This window comes from Molossus molossus, unplaced genomic scaffold, assembly GCF_014108415.1.
Source record: "Molossus molossus isolate mMolMol1 unplaced genomic scaffold, mMolMol1.p scaffold_m16_p_1, whole genome shotgun sequence".
Lineage (NCBI taxonomy): Eukaryota > Metazoa > Chordata > Mammalia > Chiroptera > Molossidae > Molossus > Molossus molossus.
Window position 1 is genome coordinate 65,526,204 of NW_023425344.1, and position 23,571 is coordinate 65,549,774.

Genomic DNA, 23,571 nt, shown 5'->3' on the forward strand with positions numbered 1-23,571 from the left:
AACATTACTTTATTAATATACTATCATCAATTTTAATTTAATGGGTTAAAAAAAAAACTTTAAACAGAGAAAAGGCAAGATTTTGGTCACCTTATATGTTAAAAATAGCTTAAGACACTGATTCAGTCTTTTAGAAAACACTTCGAAGTACCATCACTAATGGGATCTCTTAGAGAGTCTAAGCTTTTTCATTAGGAAGGCTTTGGCCTACATAAAATCCATCATATCTCAGATGTAGAGTAGTAAATATTCCATAGACAAACACAGATAAACGTCATTCATGAAAGAAAATTTATTTTCTACATTTTTTTATTCAGATTATTTGTTCTTATTAAATATTGCATTTTCTTTTAACATTTGAGCAAATGTTTTTAAAACTCATTTCAGTTTCATCATTTCATATGTGGCATATCAAAATGTCATTGTCAGAAAGGATACATTTGTGTTTAAATTTATTCTGCAAAACAAGTTAATATGCTTAACTTCCACATTAAAAATAGTAAATAAACCCATTGTGGGAAGACATTTTTCTGAGTATAAATAAAAGAAAATGTTGCTACCTTAATGTTTTATTGCTTTTTATGAATTTATCAGAAGAAATCACTTCTATATCTAGTATATGATCATTTTATAAACTGTCTAATAATTTAATTTATATCACAGGAATGACTTTGCATAGTTCTGGAAATTCTTCATCCCAAGTACCCTTAAAAGAAAATGGTAGGTTTATAACATGTTTTTCCCCTCCTTTCAATCATATCTTGTCTTTGTACCTTATGAGCTGATCTTAAACTTCATAATGAAGCATCTCCAAATTCATGCCAAGGATTTTAGGCCTTACATTGGAGTCAAAGGAAAACTGTGTTTTGCAACATCATAGTGGTGTGATAGGACCTGTAATTTAGGCTGATGTTGATAAACTAGACAAATGACAAAGTAAAGTTATGGACACTGATTGGGAAGCTAAGATAATTCAGGCGCGAGAGAGTTTTGATTAGAAAGAGTTTTAACTGAGATGGTGATTTTAAAGACATGCTTGAGCTGAATCTTGAAATAAAATGATTAATTCAGGTAGATTGGTGAGGGTGAGCATTCCAGACCAAGGGCATAGTATGGTCAGAGACATGGAGACGTGTGAAAAGGTAGATTCGGGGAACTGCAAGAATCTCAGCGTGGAGGCAGGTGAGGACTAGGTTGAAGCTCAAGAAGTAAACAGGGACTAGCTGTGAGTCTTATCCTAAGTATTAGGGGAAGAATTTGAAGACTTAAAATGTTGAGATTTATACTTTAGAAGTCTAGTTAGAAACAAAGTTATGGGAAGAAACTTTGTGCAGTGACTTCAAAATCAGCGGATTCACAATTTTTAGAAATTAAGTTACAAAATACTTTCATGGATATTATTTTACTTGCTCTTTCATGGGTAGAAAGAACGTTTTACTATGCATACACAACTTGCCTTCAAAAATACTTCAGTCTTACCCTCAAACTCTTGAAGTTGAAATAAGAAATCTGATGAGAAAGAAGCAAATGTTTTAATATATTTAAACTTGATGAAGCTTTAAGTTTAGTTCTAATTTGCCTGAGAACCAAGGCAAAACTGAAGGCATAAGAACAGACTGAACCGTATGAAAGTGTTGTTTTTGTAGGTCAAACACCAGAGTGCTATTTTCTATAATTCTCATTCTCTAATAGAAATGAAATACACATACCAGGTCTTTGAGAGAGGAAAATTTTCCTTGGAAGTAAAATTGTGTCATAATGTAAAAATACACACAATATCTTAAATACTTAAAGCAAATGTAGGATTTTATCATATTGTTTAAAAATATATATCAATCTTGAAAAATCTGAGGGCATATCATTAAAGAAAAAGTTAGTGAACTTATACTTGGGCCCAAGTTACTAAGACCCTTATATCTTTATGATGATCAAGTGTCCTACATGGACTGAATTTAGAATATCCATGTGCCTAAAGAGCTCAATTATTAAAATGTCTATAATGGTGGTAATCACTGACCAACAGCTGTTGAGTGCTTACTATGTACCAAACACTTGCTGTTCAGCTCTCATTTAATCTCCACAATAACCCTATGAGTTGGGTGCTAATATCATTTCCTTTTCACAAATGAGAAACCAAACCATAGAGAGGCTGAATTACACAGGAGCATGGAGCTAGCAAGTGCCTGTGGCAGGACTTGAACATAGGAGGTCTGTTTCCAGAGCATGCACTCTAATCCACTCTTCAAACTGTCTCCTAGCATGGTAATGCCTGATTATATTCTTGGTATTATTTCTACCAGCGAAGAAGCTGTATAATAATTTATTCAAGGATAAGAAATTGAAATGTGTTTTGACCTAGCTTCTGGTGGAAAAGAGTATGAATTTACACTGGATACCACATGAGCAGCATGTGGGTAGTTTCTCTGTTTAAACCTTTAGAAACATCATTTTCCCCCCCGTCCCTATAAAGAAGGGTCGATCCGCCTTCCGATGGATGTGCCCCAGTTGCCTTGCAGGCACATCTGTGGCTCCTTCAGGTTCTCTCTGGGTCTGCCCATTAACCCTGAATTAGTGCTCTGCTGAGAATAGAGTTTTCTTATAATAAACCATGGCAAATGTTTTTCCAAATAAAGTAACTGATAAAAAGTTAAGTACTTGCCCATGAATCAAATATATGACTTCTTATTCTAACTTCAGTGCTCTTCCTTGCTGGTCAAGATTATTAGAAGAAAATTAGAAATGAGCATCAATTAATATTAAGTTATTCATCACCTAATAGAAAGACCAACAGATAAAATTTAATCTTAACCTTTTACAACTTTCAGAAACCCTCAAAGAAGGTGAACCTTGAAAGAGAAGATTAAAAAGGCATGAATCTTCTAATCTCATGAAACAGATATGGAAAGGATTCCAATTTTTTTTATTGTAATTTCATAAATAAATAAATAAATAAATAAATAAATAAATAAATAAGGTTGCTTAACCTTTCAAACAACACACTTACAATATTTCTTCCTAAGATAGTAAAAACAAAAATGTAGAACTTTTGTAGGAATTGTGTAAACTTATCTTTCAGTGTTTCTCATTTTACTTTAATTCAGGATTTTTATATAATTGAAAAGTTACTTTTATCTAGATTTGTCACCTTCCTTCCTGTCCAAACCACAAAAATGGGGTCAAACACTCTCAACAAAAACAAAATGCAAAAAACAAAATGCCATGTGAAAGAGGTTATTCTCGTGCAGAGGAACTTGGTACAGACAGTAAAGTAAGCTCTTTTTTCTCCCTGATTTTAAAACTGAATATTATTTTTATGGGAATCTTAATTCCAAGAAATAAAATGTACAAACAGAATATTTTAAAACACTTTGTTTACTCAGATGTCAAGTACCAATGTAATTTTAAATGCTAGTTTTTTTTTCCACTACAGTTTAATTAGAATGTATACAAAGTTGAAAATTATAATAAAGATAAAAGTCCAAAGTGCTTACAAAGAATTCAGCAGATGTGGAAATTAACTAAAAGTGAAAAATAAAATCAGCTAAACCCTTGACCGAATGGAACTTAAAAGTTGATCTAAACCAAGTATTTTCATTTTATGGATGAGCTGATCAAGTTCCCAAGATGTTATGTGGCCCAAAACACTTAGCTGTTTAGTACTGGCACAGAAATAAAACACCAAAGTTTCCATTAAGATCCTCTACCACTGGGGCAGTTACCTACCACTGGGGCAGTTATTATATTAGCAGTATAACAATGAAAAATACTTCCCTTTGTTTTCATACCAATATGGTGCTACTGACCCATTTTCACTGGATTTGAAGTGGGTCCTTTTCCCTCGGGTGAGTGATGGATTTATCCAGGGCCTTCTCTACCTGTAGTCCAGTTAATCTTAGAATCAATGGCATGGAGCTGCCCTATAATTGACAAGGGTCTATATCTATAACCAAGAAATTAGTTGTTCTTGAAAAAAAAATTGTTTACTCATACTTACATTGATTATACAGGGTGGAGCAAAAGTAGGTTTACAGTTGTATGTGAAACGGTTTGTTTCTGTATTATTACTTATTAATTATTGCATTATTTTCTGTACAAACAACTGTAAACTTACTTTTGCCCCACCCTGTATGACTTTGGACTTATTAGATATATGATCCTACTGGGAAATTCAATTAGTTTTCTCACAGATACATCTATCATTAGAACCTACGGTTGGTTCTAGTTAGGGACCATAGATATCCACGTGAACCTTGTGAGAGAGAAAGGCAACGTTGGAACAGCAGTCTCTAATGCAGAGAGGGTATACATTCTATTCTATATTATGCATTTATTAAGATCTGTTCCAGGAAAACATTATTGAGAATGACACTGATAATTACTTAGTTACTGACATGATAATACAGCATGTATTATCAGAGAAGTGGAAATTTTAAGTTGAGGCTTTTTTCACTTTGAAATATTTGCAGAATTTGCCGAATCATAGAGTACATTAATGGGGAAAAAAATTTTTTAAGGATTTAAATATAAGTACTCCTTGAATATTAATACTTGCTTCCTTGTAGTAATTGACTCAAATATTTTGGTATTTGAAATATCTAGCTACCTCACTTTCAGAGATTCATAGTCCTATTCAGTCCTCATTGAATTCCATAAATACCTTTAAATTTAATTGTCATGTATCATATACCCTCAGATACTGCCTCCTCCCTCTTTTTTAAACCAGTGGAAGAGTATTTGAACATCTGCGTAAATAGAATACAAAGATAAATAAAAACTTGGCATGTGCAGAGTACTAGTGACATGTAGTTGCACACCACATTTTTCCTTCCTCTGTCCCCACATTAATAAGCCACTTTAGATGGAGGAAGACTGGGCGGTCAGGGGAGGATATCAGAAAGAGAATGGGTCAGCAAGGCTTCCTTTTTCCAAAAGAATATTCAACTCCGCCCCACTCGAGTCTTGTACTCTAGCCAAACTGATCTGTGGCATTTCCCCAGAACACTTTCTGCCTGATTTCCATCTCAACTTTCGCTAATGCCATATTTGTTGCTGTATACCCATCTCTGTAATCCACTTACTAAAATCCTGCCCCATTTCCTTGAAGTCGTCTTTATTTCTGGCAGGAAGAAGCCTCTCCTTTCTTATAGGTCTGGCTCAAACCTTTGCTAAGCAGCTATTTCCCTGACAGGCTAGATCTTTGCTAGTCTAACAGAGATTTGGTTTGATTCAGCTCACATTTATTATGCTAACGACTTTCATATACATTATTTTATGTTCGCTAATTGCCTAGTGAGGGACTTTGACAGGAAAATTGTTCAGTAAACATTTGAAGGATGAAAGAATAATTGAATAAATGAATGTTCAAATATCACTGGTGAATCCTTGAATATAGAGAGCCTGATCTGTTGTTTCTAGTTAGGAAAGTAAATACCCCAAAATTCTGCAAATTTAGCTGTGTGTGTGTGTGTGTGTGTATGTGTTCCAATATGTTTACCTAGGGTATATGTTAACATACACATTAGCCTAATAAGTAATATAAATAACCAATCTTGTTAGTGCATGTGTTGGAAAGGAAAATAATGACAATGGCATTTTTATTCTTTGACTTCTAACAGATACTCCCAAGGAATATTAAGAATATCAGTTTGGCCCTGGCCGGTTTGGCTCAGCGGTTAGAGCATCGGCCTGCGGTCCAGAGAGACGCGGGTTCAGTTCCCGCCAAGGGCACGTACCTCAGTTGCAGTTTGTCCCCGGCCCTGGTTGGTCATGCGGGAGGCAGCCACTCGATGTGTCCCTTTAGCATCGATGTTTCTCTCTCTCTCTCTCTCTCTCGCTCTCTCTCTCTCTCTCTCCCTCCCACTCTATCTGAACAAAAAATGGAAAAATGTCCTCGGGTGAGGATAAAAAAAAATATATCAGTTTTAAGATTGAAGGCAAAAAGACTGTATAAAGTAAATGGACATAGTCTTCACAATGGTGACAAAAGTTTACATTTAATACCTAATGTAACCTCACTCCCTTATTTATTTTATGGGTTTTGTTCTGCTGTATTTTGTATTTGATTCTAGCTGAAAATTAGAGTTAGTCGACTTTTTTGTTTTGTTAAGAGAGAGAGAGAGAAACATCAATCGGCAGCCTCCCATATGCGCACTAAGGATTGAGCCTGAAACCCAGGCATGTGCCCTTGACCGGGAATTGAACCAGCAACCTCCTGGGACGTGGGATAACACTCAACCAACTGAGCCACACCAGCCAGGACAAGTTAATTGTCTATTTTAAGATAAAAGCATCATGGATGCTTAGATGATAATATTAAGCTAAGCATTAACAAACACATGGAGTTTATACTTATATGCTTAATATATATATTAAGACGTCACACTATTGCCCAGTGATTTGGGGGAGGGATTTCAATAGATTAATTGGAAATACTGAATTGCTATTATTCTTAGTGATTATAACTAAGTTTATAACTGAGTTTTAGTCAAAAGAGAAACAATAAAATGGACATGTATACTACAAGGAGCTAGCAAACTTTCACTAATACTTATGCTTAAGGGACAAGGTTAATTTACTTCAGAGACCAAATGATTGCTTTTGTCCTTTTCTGAAATTAAAGGATTTTATTTCTAGACTATAGAGTATCACATATACATATTTAAGCATTAATGCATGTAGTACAATAAAGTTACTTCTTGTTTTATCACAATACAATTTTAAATCCATGGGTAAATCATATGTTGGCAGATAAACTCTAATTTTAAAAGGCTCCAATATGCTTAAGAACTATGTAGAGATGAATTTGAAGATTTAGTTTACAAAAATATCTTTCTGAGTGTGTTAACTCATTTACTACCACTACCACCCCTTCACACACAGACCAGTTTGAACTGTCAAATTATAATTGACGTTTAAGAAGTGCATTAATTTGCATTAATTAAGCTGCCATAACAAGGCCCACAGATTTATTATCTCCCAGTCCTGGAAGCTAGTAGTCTGGAATCAAGGTGTTTGCAACACTGGTTTCTTCTGAGGCGCCTCCCCTTGGCTTGTAGGTGACGCTCTTTTCTCTCTGTCTTCACAAGGGCTTCCCTTCGTGTGCACATGTCTGTATCCAGATTCCCTCTTAAAAAGACACAGGCCTGCCCTGAAGACTTCATTGTAATGTAGTTATCTCTTTAAAAACCTGTCTCCAAATATGGTCAAATCCTGAGGTGCTGAGAGTTAGGGCTTCAGCATATAAATGGGGGGGGGGTCACAATTCAGCTCATAACAAGGGGAGAAAGAGTGTTTGATTGCAAGTAAATAATGTTTGTTATTAAAATGACAAATGGCATTTATTGGTTTCATTTAGGAGATATTTATGAATGATCATCCTACTTAAAAAAATAACCAAGCCTGGCCAGTGTGGGCCAGATCCCCGATGGGGGGCCATGCAGGAGGCAGCCAAATGATGTTCTCTCTAATCGATGTTTCTCTCTCTCTCTCTCCCCCCTCCCTCTCTCTTTCTCTCTCTCTAAATAATAAAGAGACAAAATAAAAAAAATAAAAATAACCCAAATAGAAATAAAAAGTTAATTGTAGTATTTAACTAGCATTTATCAAGTACTGACATGACGAATTGCTGGGCAGTGGTACTACCTGTAATGTTGAATAAGTCATGAACTGTTATTCCTCATCCACAGAGCAGTGATTAAAAATCTTTCTACCTACCTCATGAGATTGTTTCACAAGTAAAGTAGGAAATAAATGACAGTCCTTTGAGAATGTAAATGTGCTAGCCAAGTAATTATTAATGAAATTTTAAAAAACAAATCATTTCTTTTTATGGCTGTTTAACTCTAGAACTTACCATGAATATTTTACTCATTATAAATAAAAATGTCAACCACTTATTAGTAGGAAATTCTTAACATACTGAGTATTGTCAAATTCAGAAAGTCAATGATGATGCAACAGAAAGACATGGAGACAAAAACTCTTCCAGTACCAGCTGAGTGAACCCGCTCAAATTATTTAACCTCTTGAAATGTGTTTACTAATTTCTACCTGAAATATACTTATTTCACAGAGAATCATTTCTAAGGAATAAATGTGATCACATACAGTCATTTCGTAAACTATAAATCACTATCAAAATATAAGATGATGGCATTATATTATTTAAAGTATAATTTTATAGTGACTGAGCAATCTATTAATGAGCCTTGTTAACATTTAAATTGGAACAGACAGTCTTAATGCCTAAGCATGTTATGTTTATTTTATCTTAAAATTATACATTTTCAATAGATGTGCTGCACAAAAGATGGAGCATAGTATCCTCACCAGAAAGGGAGATCACCTTGGTGAACCTGAAAAAAGACGCAAAGTACGGCTTAGGTAAGTCACTGTGAGATTCTTAAAGTCTATAGCACTGCACTGGCTTTGGGGCACAACCTACTTCTCATCAGGACACTGGCTGCCCACCCGCAACTCCTCACCCCACCCGTCCAGTCAGGAAATGCCAAACATGACATGCTTACAATCCATTCTTCCACCAAATTTAGCAGTCCTACCTCACAGGTGTTACCTATTACTCATATCTGCTATGACAGTCTCCACACTTTTTCTGTGAGTCAAACAGGCTAATCATTAGTCATCGAAAGTACCAGTATAATGATCTTTTTAAAATGTGCTGTTTCACAGGATTTCAAATTATTGGTGGGGAGAAGATGGGAAGACTGGATCTAGGTGTATTTATTAGTTCCATTACCCCTGGAGGACCAGCTGACTTGGACGGATGCTTAAAGCCAGGTACTTGACACTTAGGTAGTTTCCTGAGTACTTCAGTGATCAGCATGAATTTGCACAGATGTCAACGTGGAACTTGGGCAAAACAAAAGTAATGGGAGGGAAGACATTATTGATATTTAGCTTGGAATTCTCGTTGTCATTGAAAATACTGGAATGTCTATTTTTACAGGAGACCGTTTGATATCTGTAAATAGTGTGAGCTTAGAGGGGGTCAGCCACCATGCTGCAATCGAAATTTTGCAAAATGCACCTGAAGATGTGACACTTGTTATCTCTCAGCCAAAAGAAAAGATACCCAAAGGTAACATAAATGTCTCTTAACTGTGTGTTCTGTTTCGTTTTTATAAGAACTTCAATATCTTGGCTCAATAAATGAGACTTAAGCTCTTTATTTCCTTTCTGGAAATTTTACATGTATAGTTCTGATTGTTTTGATTTTATGAATCAGTATATTTTTTGATTTATTACTTTGAAGATTTTCTGTGTTGTTCCTCTTTAGTAATACAGTTAATCCTTGAACAACCCAGTGTTAGGGGCACCAAACCCCCTCCCACACACACACATTTTAAATTCCTTGTCTAACTTTCAACTCCCCTAAAATCTAAATTGTCTCCCCATAAGGGATTGGTTCCAGAGCTCTCCCCCACCCCATGTATACCAAAATTCATGGATGCCCGTGTCCCTTTTATAACGTGGCATACGTCAATGCATACAGTCAGCCCTCCACATCTGCAGACTCCCAACCACGATCAAAAATAGTACGGGTATTTATTGAAAAAAGTGTGTATAAGTAAACCTGTACAGTTCAAACCTGTGTTGCTCAAGGGCCAACTGTATCTGAATTAAAATGGATTTGTTGTGCAAAATTGATGTCACTTAAGTAAATTTTCCTGAGTACTTGGTGTTTTCTCATTTAGGCCAAATCAGAAATGAAATTCTTTATCATTACCAGTGAAATGTAAAACACAACAGATAGAAATATAATATCTATGAAGTTCTGTCCTGAACCAGATTATAAAAAGGAAAAGATAACAACTTACTAGAAATTTCAAAACAAGACCATATCATTTTGTCTCAATCCCTGCTATTTGCATGTTGTGAGAGAAAACCCCCTGACGGAGATCAGACAACTTAAGTGTGAGCCATGCCTGAGCCACTTACTAGCTGATGACCTAAGTCCTCTTGAGCCACAGTTGGTTTTTCTCTTCAAAGAGGAGACAGTCTCGGGCCTGCCTTGTCTGCCTGGCATAGAGTTGTCACGAGGATCAATTGATAGGGCAGTGTCTAAAAGAAGCACATACTGCACATGCAGTCCAGTGTGGTGCAGTGCAGTGTAGTCAATGCAGCCCAGTGCAGTGCAGTCCAGTCTAGTCCAATGCAGTACAGTCCAGCCCAGTCCAATGCAATGAAGTCCAGTCTGGTCCAATGCAGTGCAGTCCAGTCTGGTCCAGTGCAGCCCAGTCTGATGTAGTGTAATCCAGTCCAGTTTGATGCAGTGCAGTCCAGTCCAGTCCAATGCAGTGCAGACCAGTGCAGTCCAGTCCAATGCAGTGCAGACCAGTGCAGTCCAGTCCGATGCAGTGCATTTCAGTCCGATGCAGTCCAGTCCAGTCTGATGCAGTCCAGTCCAGTCTGATGCAGTTCAGCCCAGTGCAGTGCAGTTTAGTCTGATACAGTGCAGCCCAGTGCAGTGCAGTCTAGGTCGATGCAGTGCAGCCCAGTGCAGCCCCAGTGCAGTGCAGTGCAGTGGCAATGGGAGGGGCTCCAGCGTCTAAGGTCAGATTCCATCTTCACTCTTAACGCTGTATACCTTGAGTAAATCACTTGAACTTGCTGAGCCTCACTGTGCTCCTATATCAAATGATGAGTATAAAAGTGCTTATCTTGCTCAGCTGGCATGGCTCAGTGGTTGAGCATCAACTCATGCACCAAGAGGTTGCGGGTTTGATTCCAATCAAGGCACATGCCCAAGTTGGGGGCCAATCCCCAGTGGGGAACATGCAGGAGGAAGCCAGTCAATGTTCTCTCTCATTAATGTTTCTCTCTCTCCCTTCCTCTGTCTCTAAAATCAATAAAGAAAAAAGAAATTTTTTTAAAGTGCTTATCTCGTATGTTGTGAGAAGTAAATAAGGTAATGTGTGTGCAGAATTAGCGTATTGCCTGGTACATATTAGGCACTTAAAAGTGACAACATATTAGTTGTCATTATTAACAGTATTTTTCAAAAACATTGATGCATTAGATACATGTAAATTACTTTTTATCCCAAAGGTACCAGGAAATATGTAAAATAATTAGTGATATAATAGCTGAAAATCGAGTTTAGATACAGATAACTGTGGTTTCTTCTTTTATTCACTAAATATTCTACATATGTTGTATGTGTGTGTATATATGTGTATAATGTACATATATAAATGTTTTCAGCACTTGTTTACTGTGAACAAACACAACAGTTTAAAAAAAAACAAGAACAAAAACACCACCACTGCCCAAAAAAGCCTTATAATCTAATTGTGGTCTAGTCATCTTAGGCAAAGGAAGATGATTATAGTTGAAAATGTTGTAGCATTCTTAGTTTCAAGCAACCATGACCCAAACAAAAGCAGAACATTGGGTTCCGTTACTCACCGTTATTTTGGCAAAAGAAACATATGAAGTCAGAAGAAACTCATTTTCTCCTTGAACAAAGCTCTAAGACTTATATCTGTATTGTATGTTCACCCAAGGATATGTTTGTTTGTTTTTAATTGATTTTAGAAAGGAAGGGGGGAGAGAGAGAGAGACAGAAACATCAATGTGAGGGAGAAACATTGATCAGTTGCCTCCTGGATGCACCCTGACCAGGGATCAAACCTGCACCCAACGTTTGTGCCATAACCAGGAATCGAACCCACAACCTTTTGGTATACAGGACGACTCTCCAACCAACTGGGCCACCTGGCCAGAGCTTGGCCAGAGCTAAGACTCCCATCTTAATTTTGTTTTCGATAAATGTTGTATAGAAAATGTATTTGTTCAACAAATATTAATTGAGTGCCTGTGATATATAAAACAGGACCTCTACCTTCATCAAACTTACACTTTATCAGGGGACACAGTTGTTAATCAGCTATAACTGATAAACATGAGGAAGGAGTCAAGGTTCCAGAGAGCACTTCACAGGAACCACCCAGCTGGTGAGGCTCAGTGGATTAGCCATCATCCCATGGACTGAGAGGTCCTGGTTCGATTCCTGGTCGGGGCACACGCCTGGGTTGTGGGCTCGATCCCCAGTAGGGAGTGTGCAGGCGGCAGCCGATCCACATTTCTCCCTCCTTTCGATGGTCCTATCTCTCTCTCCCTTCCTCACTCTAAAAAAAATCAATTAAAACATATTAAAAAATAAAATAAAATAAAAAATAACAGAATCCTAGTATGTATTCTGTAAAACTTTCCTCTTGGTAGACTTTCCTGTGGTTATTTTATCTTTTACTATCCTTTCTTAATAAAAATTAAAAGCATAAGTATAGTTCTGTGAAATTATTTCTTCAGAAAGCCAATTAATATCATGGTGTGTAGCTAAAACTCAAATAACATTGACCATTATGTACCTCAGGCTATCCCTCTCTATTGTCAGTTACCAAAAAAGAAGGCTTTTATTATTTTGTTTGCTAATTTTTTTAAGTTATAGAATGTATACTAGTGTATTTAAATGAATCTGATTTATGCAAAAACTAAAAGTCCCCTTACCCTGTTTCCTAGGGAAACTATTGGGTATGTTTGAATATATTGTAGATAAAATGTTTTAAAATCGTGTGTATACATATATACATACATACAGGCATATACTTTTTAAAAAAACACAATTATTATTTTTGTTGTTATTGTTAATCCTCACTTGAGGATATTTTTCCATTGAGTTTTAGATAGCGTGGAAGAGAGGGAGGAGAGAGAGAAATATCGATGTGAAAGAAACACATCGATTGGCTGCCTTGTGCACCACCCCTACTGGGGCCAGGAATCAAACCTGTAACCCAGGCACGTGCCTTTGATTGGGAATTGAACCTGAGACCCTTTGGTCCGTGGGCCGATGCTCTAACCACCGAGCAAAACCAGCCAGGGCTACAAAAATTTTTAATACTGTGAATATCAGTCTGTAACTTGCTCATTCAGTATATTCTGGACATCCATGAATATATACCTTTTTAACGTAGCATTATATTTTATGTTCATGGGCATATCAAAATTTATTTAATTTTTCCTTTTGTTGTGCAGCCAGGTTATCTAGAATTCTATTACATATGTTGCTGCAGCAAATACACTTCTTTACACACCATTGGAAATGTACGTATTTCCAGAGATTAGATACTTAGAAGTAGACTAAGGAGTATGCACATTTAAATTTTTGATAAATGCTTCCAATTTGCCCAAGTTGTATCAATTTACAGTCAACCAACTAGATACGATAGTGCCCTTCACACCATCCGTGGCATGAGAAACTATTAGTCATTCTCATTTTTGTCAGGCAAATAGGTAGAAAATTACATATCCCTGATCAACAATGAGAATGTGTTTTCATATATTTATTAGTTATGAGGATTTTACTCCTAATTTCAAGTCTATGTATCAGACCTTTGTTCCACAGGAGTTCTAAACTTTTTCTTTTTCTTTTTTCTTCAGTTTTTTTAAATCCTCACCCAAGGATATTTTTATTTTGTTTTGAGAGAGAGAGAGAGAAACTTCGATTGGTTGCCTCCCTACGTGCCCCAACCGGGAGTCAAACCTGCAATTCTTAGGCGCATGCTCCAAACAACTAGGCCACACCGGCCAAGGCTAAACTTTACTGACTTTTAGAAACTCTTTGTATATTAATGGTATTAACTCTTTGGTTATTTTTTGCTATTTTTTTCAAATGTTTTCTTTCCATCTGCTCATTGCTCTTCAGTTCTTTTTGGCTCTGTTTGCTACATAAAACTTTTAGTTTCTTATAAATTTACATCTGTGATTCGTTTGCAAATGCCTCATGTGGTTTGTGTCTTACTTAGGAAAGCTTTCTTAAGTGGCTTTTGATAAGGACTATATATAAAAAAAGCGGAGTTGCCTTTCTTGATAATTGCTTGGAGTAATTGGTGGGACAATATTAAACAAAGAACTAGGATTTTTGGAGACCCAACTTATCTCTAGTTAGGGAATCAAGAAAGTCTTCTCAGATTACTTGAAATAGGTCTTAGAGAATGAAAATGGGGAGTGAAGGTGAAGCTGCCTCAAGAATGACCAAAGGGCCGTGGCCAGTTTGGCTCAGCGGTTGAGCATAGGCCTGCAGAACAGAGGGTCCTGGGTTCGGTTCCCGCTAGGGGCACGTACCACCAAAAAAAAAGAAAGAAAAAAACAAATAAAGCATAATTAATAATAATTTAAAAAAAAAAAAAAAAGAATGACCAAAGGCAGGAAGAGCAAAGGAAACAGAAAGCACATTACATTTGTTGGGTTCTTGTCATGGGTCCTGGCCCCCGGTCAGGTACAGTGTACGTGTCATCCTGTGTAAAATCCTCCCAACAATCACCAGGGACATGGTGTATGTGTGCAAGCTCAGGTGTGCATGTCACTAACCTGTTACTTTCATTGCTGGATTTTGACTTATAGTGCCTTCTACTCCTGTGCACATTGCCAACGGCATGAAAAATTACATGAAGAAACCTTCCTACATGCAAGGCAGCACTGTAGATTCTTCTGAGGATCACCGCTGGCCACGCGGTACCCTGAGGCACATCTCAGAGAGCTCTTTTGGGCTGCCTGGGGGGCTGCGGGAAGGAAGCCTGAGTTCTCAGGATTCCAGGACCGAGAGTGCCAGCCTGTCCCAGAGCCAGGTCAATGGGTTCTTCACGAGCAACGCAGCGGACCGAACCTGGCAGGAATCACAGCACGGCAGCCCCTCCCCGTCTGTGATCGCCAGAGCCACTGACAAGAAGAGGACTTCTACTGACAGCAACCAAAGCAAAGCTAAAAAACCGGGCGTTTCTGATGCAACGGATTACTCGGATCGTGGAGACTCAGACATGGACGAAGCCACTTACTCGAGCAGTCAGGATCGTCAAACGCCAAAAAAGGCATAGTTTAATTTGAATCTTTGTTTGTGTGTTGTTTTTTAAATTTAAACAAAACAAACAACAGCAAATATGTTATAGAGCAGAATAATCTACTGTGGAAAGGAGGAATAATTTATATGTTGTGCTACTAACTGCTACTGCATTTGATGCTAACTTTTGGAGAAATTAGCAGCTTTGAATACTAACTCTAAAATGGCTATTATTCTGGGAACTTGTTACCTGATAACACAAAGGAATTAATAATGAAATCATGGTAGTTTCCTACAAGTTTGCATCTCTTGGCATACTTCATGTTATAAGAGAATTTAATACTGAAAAACATTGTCCTAAATTGTGCATGGAATGGCCTTTACATGGAGTTGGCTTTACTATTGATAACCAAATTCTTCTGAAATTCTGGATGTATGACAATAAGAACAACAATGATGCAGAAATTTGCTCATTTCCTAGAAATGATATAAATTTAAGCTCATATTTACAAGCAAGTTCAGAAAAGATCTCTTAAGCCTTTTTTTTTTTTTTTAACTGAAAAACCAACATTCCTCTTTAGAGGGTTATGCCCTTTTAAATGCGGCTCAGTTGTTGTACCTATGTTTATATTGGATTTATAAACATGCAGGCTACTTATCCAAAAACTTCTAAGTTAAAAGCTACTGCTTAATATATATTGATGTTTTGTACAGGAAATGAGAGTACTTTCCAAATTTGGGAGCCTAAAAAGCATTGGGCAAGGATTATGTAAAAGCCGGGTTTGAACTGGGTTCTGGGCTTCCCTCTTCCATATCTAGCTGTTTGACCTGAAGCAAGCCCTTTAATCTCTAGACTTCATTTTCCCCAACCATAAAGTATGAAGGCATTGGATTAGATGATCTCAAAGATCTTTTCCAACCCTCATGATCTTTGAATCCACTCTATCCCTTAATACCTTGCTTTTTCTTAATTTTTCCAAAAAACACATCAAATCTTCCAGTAGTAATTCATTTTGATCTAACAAGAAATCCTTTTGTTTGTTTTTTCTTTGTTAAGGAATCTTCCTCCTCAATGAATACATCCAACAAAATGAATTTTAAAACTTTTTCTTCATCACCTCCTAAACCTGGAGATATCTTTGAGGTTGAACTGGCTAAAAATGATAACAGCTTGGGGATAAGTGTCACGGTACTGTTTGACAAGGTTTTCAAATGTTTTCTCTTCTCCGTTTCCAGCAGCCTATTGTATTCCGATTTATTAACTGAGTTATTTTGCTTCAAAAAGGAAACTTGTCAAATACTTCCAAAATTAAAAATTGAACCATATGTTAAAACTTTTTAAAAAACTCCAGTGTACTAGTCACTTTTTCCTGTGGTTTAAAAGAAATTAGACAAACGCTACATTTTTTCCATAGATTTCACAGTTGCTTAATCTGACATGAGACTTGGCAAATATAAAATTGATAAGTATGCTTTGTATACATTTGATAGATTCTGCATGAGCATGGAATAATATACATTTTAACCTACATCATAAATAATATAAGTATAATGTATATGCCCTTTCTCTCTATCATACATCTTAACTTATAAACATGATTAATATTTTAGAATTACAGGTGCCCAAGGAATATATGTAATTTTTAAGGTAGTTAAAATATGAGCATAGGCTACTTGCTAAAATTACTTTAGAATTCTATTAATGAGTATACTATACCCTAAGTGGTAACATTATCATTTATGATATTTGAAGGATATTAGTTATAAAAAGAGATTTAGAAACATAGAAATAGCACTATTAATATATCGATATCAAAAAGAACACCTAATTTTCTAGCACTTGTAAAAATATTACAATTCTTTTCCTTTTGCCCTTAACTTCTTTAGAATTGTATCTTCCTATTGTGAAGGGAAATAAAAGCTGTATATTCATATGAGATGGAGAATCTACTCATTACTTCTCATTCTACACTATAACCAAACTTCTCTACCAAAACCTTTCAAAATAAAAAAAATTTTTTTGCCTGACTCATGAGATTTGCTTTCAGAATACCAAATATGGTCAGAAGTATATTATTCCATATGCTATTTTTTTTTGACAATTAAGTTCTCACGCTAATTTATATGGATGGATTTTGCTTTCTGCTTGCTCGTAATGCATGGTGTAGACTTGCAAAGGAAGAGTAATTCTTCCTATAGTCATGATCTGGCATGTTGTTATTTTCTGAATAAAGAGTTTTCCTAAAAAGTAACTGCTTTAGCAGATGGAAAATTTAGCTAGGAATATTCTTGGGTATTCAAGTAATTGCATGTGCTGACATGTTGTGGCTGCTTTCGCTGAGAATTTGAATGCTTTCTAGATCTCAGATTTGAAAAATGGAGTGTGAACTTTTTTGTATAACAAATGTTATTTTATTTGTCTTTTTCCACTTAGGGAGGTGTGAATACCAGTGTCAGACATGGTGGCATTTATGTGAAAGCTGTTATTCCCAAGGGAGCAGCAGAGTTTGATGGTAGAATTCACAAAGGTAGAGTATTTGTGTGTGCATGGGAGTTATGTATAGGATTATCACGTCAACAAATAAATAAAATTAGAAAGTTGATATGGAGCTTCAAATTATTCATGACATAAAATAACATACACATTTATTTTAAGACTTCAGCATTAAAACACTCCTTGATGTCATTGCAAAAACTCTTTTTTTCCAGCTTATTCTCTAGTATCAGAAATATCTTGACAGTGTTTTAATTCATGTTTTGTACTTTCTAAGAAACAAATTACCAGAGAATGGGAACAGGATGGTGCCCTTGTTGAAAACACTGACATCTCCCTTTCTAATAAGAACTAACTAGGTTGGTTCCCTCCAATTGTTCTACATTTGTAGTTCAGTTATCTTATACCATGATTTAAATCAGTTTTACAGTATATACAATATCTTGTTCTAAAATGTACCTAAGATTAGCCATAGAATTGGGAAAGAAATTAAATACACATTAAAAGTAACTGTGACACAGTTTTGTCCAGAATTGTCTGAGTCTCTCCTCAACAAATCAATACAAAACAAGACCACAAGGTATTACAGAGCATGATTATATTTTATGATTTGCTTATTTCAAAATAACTGCCTAATTTATAGGGGATCGTGTCCTCGCTGTCAATGGAGTTAGTCTGGAAGGAGCTACCCATAAGCAAGCTGTGGAGACACTGAGAAATACAGGACAGGTAATAGTTCATTGTGCCAAATTTTTAAGATACCCTAAAAGAACATAATAATATATGAATAATATAATTTTCATTGAGAGCTCCAAATTTGTTACTCAGGAAACCAAGCCTGAGTTTTATAAACATCCTAGTGTTTTTTTCTTCCAGATTAAGAAGCAAGTATACGACGAGGTTTTTTTAGTGGTTGTTTTTACTGAGGAAACTGGCTTTCTATGATCACATTTACTCCTAATATTAGCAGAGACCTGACAGGAGGGATGGTGGAGATTGCATTTTTAAAATTTTTCATCAGCATCTACAAATATCTAGTGATTTTCACTTCTAGTCATTCTTTATCCCAAAGGCTAAATAATTCATTCTGTTCAAATACATTTTGAGTTAGGGAGTTTCCCAAGTTATTTATAAAGTCTTTATGTAATAATTCAATGGTGATTTTATTCTAATAGCCAAATTTTGTATAGTATGTTTGTTTTTTAATCCTCATTTGAAGATATGTTTTTATTGATTTTCAGGGAGAGAGAGAGAGAGAAACATTGATGCGAGAGAAAAACATCGATCAGTTGCCTCTTGCATGCGCCCCAACCACGGATCAAATCCACAAACTAGGTGTGTGCCCTGACCGGGAATTGAACCCACATCCTTTTGGTGTGCAGGATGGCATTCCAGTCAACTGAGCCACCTGGACAGGGCATGTTTGTTGTTTTTATAATAGAAATTTTTCTTCTCAGTCATTTATCTTTTTATACAGAAAATAGTAAAAAACTTGAATTTGAGCCCTGGCCAGCTAGGCTCAGTGGTTAGAACGTTGGCCCATGGACCAAAGAGTCACGGGTTCTATTCAGGTCAAGGGCATGTACCTTGGTTGTGGTTCCGTCTCTGGCCCTGGTTGTGGTTGTGCGGGAGGCAACCAATCGATGTGCCCCCCCACCTCTCTCCACCCCCCCTCCCACTCTAGTTGAAGATAAATGAAAAAATATCCTCGGGTGAGGATTTTAGAAAACAAAAAAACCTTGAATTTGAAATATTCAGTCCCTTGCTTTTGTCCCTCTATTTTTTTTTCTTCTCTACCTACATTTTGGTAGATCAGGTATTTACTTGAAATGATTTTATACCATCAATTGTACAAAGTCTTGAAAATTTATCTACTTTCTTATAATTCTTTTTAGTTAATGAAGTGCTTTTTATTTGTTCAGTTGGTTCATCTGTTATTAGAAAAGGGACAATCTCCAGCATCCAAAGAACATGCCCTTGTAACCACACAGTGCACCCTTCCAGATCCGGACAGCCAAGGTCAAGTCCCAGATAAAATAATGAAGAAAATGACTCCTGTCAAAGACTACAGCTTTGTCACTGAAGGTCAGGCCTTGGGACACTGTCATCTCAGCTTTCACTTATTCCTGGCTTATTCAAAATTTGACTTTTGTATGTTGGCTGACAATTCATGCCTGAGTCTCTTTAATTACACTTGTCAAGTATAAATAACCTGATGCAGCATTACAGTGAATTTTTTTTTAAAAAAAGACATATTCACAGCTTTTAGAGTCTGAAAGACTGGATAATGAAGTCATGCATGAAACAGATTAGGGTCAAATAATAGTGCCTTAAATAGTTGTAAAATTCAAAATCATATTTGTAAGGGAAAAATAGAAAAATATATAAATAATTGCCAAAAATGGTTTCAAGCCCATATGAAACCTTGACTCTTAGGTTTAATTTTATGGACTTGTCAAGCTAACCCTGAATAGAAATTAACCTAATAGATCCCAGAGACTGATCTTTCTTACAAACTTTGACAGCCCTTGGACTGGTAGTAAAATAAGAAAATTAAGAATGATGTAGTAGTGAACTTTTCCTAAGGCTAAATATCTTCATAATACAGAAATCTCCTTTATTCTCAGGTTCCATTTAGCTTCCTTTTAAGGGGCATAAATGTCCTTTGTTTTATAAACGAAAGTGGTGGTATAGTCATTGTTTTTCTTTTATTTTTAATTCTTATTTGATTACACAAATGTTAGCAACTCTAAATTAGTCCCAAAAATATGGAGAAAAAATAATACAGCCTATATTTTTCCTGATTATGAAAGTAAAATTAGTATACCCACTTTATCTCACTGCCTTATATATTCTTTATTTTTTCCCTCATTCTTCCTTTAAATATGTTTTTAAAAATTCTTTTCTGGCTATTGCTTGTAAAATTTTATTGTTGATGATGAGAATTTTTTCCATAATGTCATTGCAATTTACTGAATTACATTGTACTGTACCAAAATGTGAGAATGTCATCTTCCCCGTGCCTCACGAACTTTTTTTTACTCTTACCATGGTTCTCCCACTGTATACCTAACTTTCTCTTCTTCTCCTCTCCTGGAATTATTTCTTCTCTTTCTGTGGTTCTACAGTCTTTTAAACCACATGGGATTAAATTTCATTTTCAGAACCCTGACTTAAAATCGTCTTTTCTGTTCAAGCAGTTAGTTCATGAAGCTTAGTTCACTAGGTTTAGTTTTCTTATTGATAGAGAGTATGAAATAGGATTTTATTATAGAATAAGAGTGCAGCGAGTGTGTATAAAACTGTAACTATGGTGGGAAAATGGGCTTTAAAAAATGTGTCTAAAAGTATTTATGTTTGTGTGTTCATATGTATATATAGCATGTTAAAATATTTAAAATGTTTTTATATCTTTTTTCCTGCAGAGAATACATTTGAGGTGAAATTGTTTAAAAATAGCTCAGGCCTAGGATTCAGTTTTTCTCGAGAAGATAATCTTATACCTGAGCAAATGAATGCCAGCATAGTAAGGGTTAAAAAACTCTTTCCTGGACAGCCTGCAGCAGAGAGTGGAAAAATTGATGTGGGAGATGTTATCTTGAAAGTGAATGGAGCCTCTTTGAAAGGACTGTCTCAGCAGGTGAGCCCTAGCATGTGAGCCGGATTGGCCCTTCGGGATGACCTAGTAACGGTGGTTTAACTGCAGCTTCGTTTGTCATGTGTGGGACCCTAGGAAGTGATATCCACTCTCCGAGGAACAGCTCCAGAAGTGTCCTTGCTTCTCTGCAGACCTCCACCTGGTGTGCTGCCGGACATCGACCCTGCTCTTTTGGTAAGACCTGTGCAAAGTAATTTTTATTTTTATAGGATATCAATTGAGTGATTAATTCAGCTGCAGTGGTTTCATGTATGTGTGATCTCCTGGGTTTTATCCTAGTTACTTCAACTGAGAGTATTGTCTTGTGTGTGTCATTTAACCTCTGGGTGCATTCTATATTTGCAATATAAAGTAATTCGATTCACTTTCTCTTCTCTCCCTTCCAATTCTAGGATTCTAGGATTTTAAGAATTTGTATTCTAAGCATAAGTAGAAAAAGACATAAAATAATGGCTACAAAAAATATTTTGTTTATTTCTTCATTGAACCAAATTGGGAAATATAGTCGTCAATCTGAGCTTGATTAGATAAAAATGATAATTAAGATTTTTTTGTCTTTATTTTTAATGCTGAAATCAAAGAGTAAGCAATATGTTTGTTTATTTCCCTTTCTCATGTCAAGGAATAGCTAAAGGATCTAAAATCTATTTTAGTGTTATTTACAAATTGCATAGTGATGGGTAAGAATCCATACATAGATGAATAATAATACAAATGAAGAAAGACAGCCATTGTCCTGTCTACTTAAAATAATGTTCTGCCCAGCCAGTAGCTAAGTTGGTTGAAGCATCATCTGCACACTGAAAATGTTGCAGGTTGGATTCCCGTCAGGGCAAACACCTAGGTTGCAGGTTTGATCCCCAGTTGGGGCAAGTACAGGAAGCAACCAATTTTTTTGTCTCTCTCACATTGATGTTTCTCTCTCTCTCCCCATCCAACCCCCCTTCCACACTCTCTAAAATCAATAGAAAATATATCCTTGGGTGAGGATTAACAAAAAAATAAATAAAATAAGTAACAACATTCTATGTGCTTATTATAGAAAATTCCTTGGTATTTCTATTATATAGAAAATATCAAGGAAATAATGAGAAACCCAGGTGAAGATCTATATACAAAGAACTTCTCTTTGATTTTTATTAATAGTGTAAAGCTAGAAATAGCACTGTATCCAATAAAAAGGGACTTCTGAAATAAATGAACGGTATAGCCACCTGTAGGATTATTATACACTTTTATGTGGTTGTTTTCAAAGCAAATTTAAGGACCTCAGAAAATACTCATAAAAACCTTAATTTTGAAAGTAGGCTACAATGCAAAGTATATACTGTAACTAATCCTGATTCAAAGTATAAGTCATACAATATTAACCGTTGTTATTTTTATATATGATATTTTTCTCTAGTGAATATAACTACTTTAATTAACAAAAAAATAGTTGAATATTTTAATAGAAGGTGCTGTTGTTCAACAGGTTCATTTTCAATTAAGTGTTCTAAAGTGAATGTAAGTTGCCACATTCGGATCTCTTTAAATGTGTCCATTACAGAGCCCACTGCATTCTCCAGCACAAGTATTTCCAAACAGTAAAGACCCTTCTCAACCAGCATGTGGGGGGCAAGGCGCCAGCTCAGAGGAAAACGAAGTGTCTGACAAAAGCCTGCAACAGTGCACATCCTCCTCCCAGAGGGACAGTTACAGTGACAGCAGTGGGGGCGGGGAAGAAGACTTAGCGAAAGCTCCAGCGAAAGTTCCCAGGATGAGCTGGAGTCCAGCTTTGCATCAGACTCTAAGCAACATGGTACCACAAGCACAAAGTCAACACGAAGTGACCAAAAGTCAAGAAGATGCCATTTGTACCATGTTTTGCTATCCTCAGAAAATACCCAGTAAGCCAGGACTGGACCACAGGTATTGTCCGTATTGTAATGCATAGCACTCAGGGGAACCGGTTCGGTTGTTGGTAACGGGAGCAGCAACCTACGTTTCTCTAAGAATGAAATGTGCCTGTATGTGAACTTCATGTTTGAATAGATGATGACTCTATTGGCTATCTAACTATTGCGACTGCAGTTTTAGTGAGCTAACCAGTAGGCTCTCTAGCCATACAACCTGAGCCTTGCTGCTCTCTTGAGCATATTTACTGAAAATTGGGAAATTTGTCTGTATTTCACCATCGTTCATGTTACTTAAGAAAAAGAGAAGAAATCTATCTAGAGAGGGCTGGGGTGGGAGAGTAGGGAGAAGAAATACAAAGGGAAGTGGTGTGGAAAAGGGGTAGAAGGTTTGCATAAGGTAGGATATGAAAGAGTGTGGAAGATGGGGAAAGGAGAGATAATTGAAAACATAGAGGCATAAAAAGAGAAAGACTACATCTATACCTCTAATAGTTATTCACACATTTTACTGTTTGGTTATGTCTTTGTATATATCCAGGTCCAACCATATTTATTCATGATTTTTTTTTCCTGTTGTATTATCCAAAATAACCACAGGAATAAGACTTTTTTAAAAATTTCATCTCTTTCTTATTACATGGAAACACATTAGCCTTCAGGTAACATT

The 23,571-nt window shown here is 36.2% G+C and overlaps 1 protein-coding gene across 6 annotated transcripts in view; it reads left to right on the top strand.

The window, feature by feature from the left end:
• PTPN13 (protein tyrosine phosphatase non-receptor type 13) overlaps nucleotides 1-23,571 on the top strand; it is a 195,390-nt gene that overhangs the window by 134,744 nt on the left and 37,075 nt on the right. For 2 of the 6 annotated variants that reach the window (XM_036259635.1, XM_036259654.1), the window contains 12 exons: nucleotides 664-720; nucleotides 8,293-8,382; nucleotides 8,689-8,796; nucleotides 8,966-9,097; nucleotides 14,422-14,885; nucleotides 15,912-16,058; nucleotides 17,289-17,382; nucleotides 17,992-18,077; nucleotides 19,271-19,433; nucleotides 20,774-20,988; nucleotides 21,082-21,180; nucleotides 22,556-22,917. In XM_036259635.1, coding sequence (XP_036115528.1) covers nucleotides 664-720; nucleotides 8,293-8,382; nucleotides 8,689-8,796; nucleotides 8,966-9,097; nucleotides 14,422-14,885; nucleotides 15,912-16,058; nucleotides 17,289-17,382; nucleotides 17,992-18,077; nucleotides 19,271-19,433; nucleotides 20,774-20,988; nucleotides 21,082-21,180; nucleotides 22,556-22,917 — 2,017 coding nt within the window. The remainder of the gene's footprint in view (nucleotides 1-663; nucleotides 721-8,292; nucleotides 8,383-8,688; nucleotides 8,797-8,965; nucleotides 9,098-14,421; nucleotides 14,886-15,911; nucleotides 16,059-17,288; nucleotides 17,383-17,991; nucleotides 18,078-19,270; nucleotides 19,434-20,773; nucleotides 20,989-21,081; nucleotides 21,181-22,555; nucleotides 22,918-23,571) is intronic. The other 4 variants (XM_036259641.1, XM_036259668.1, XM_036259648.1 and 1 more) reach the window with 4 other exon arrangements.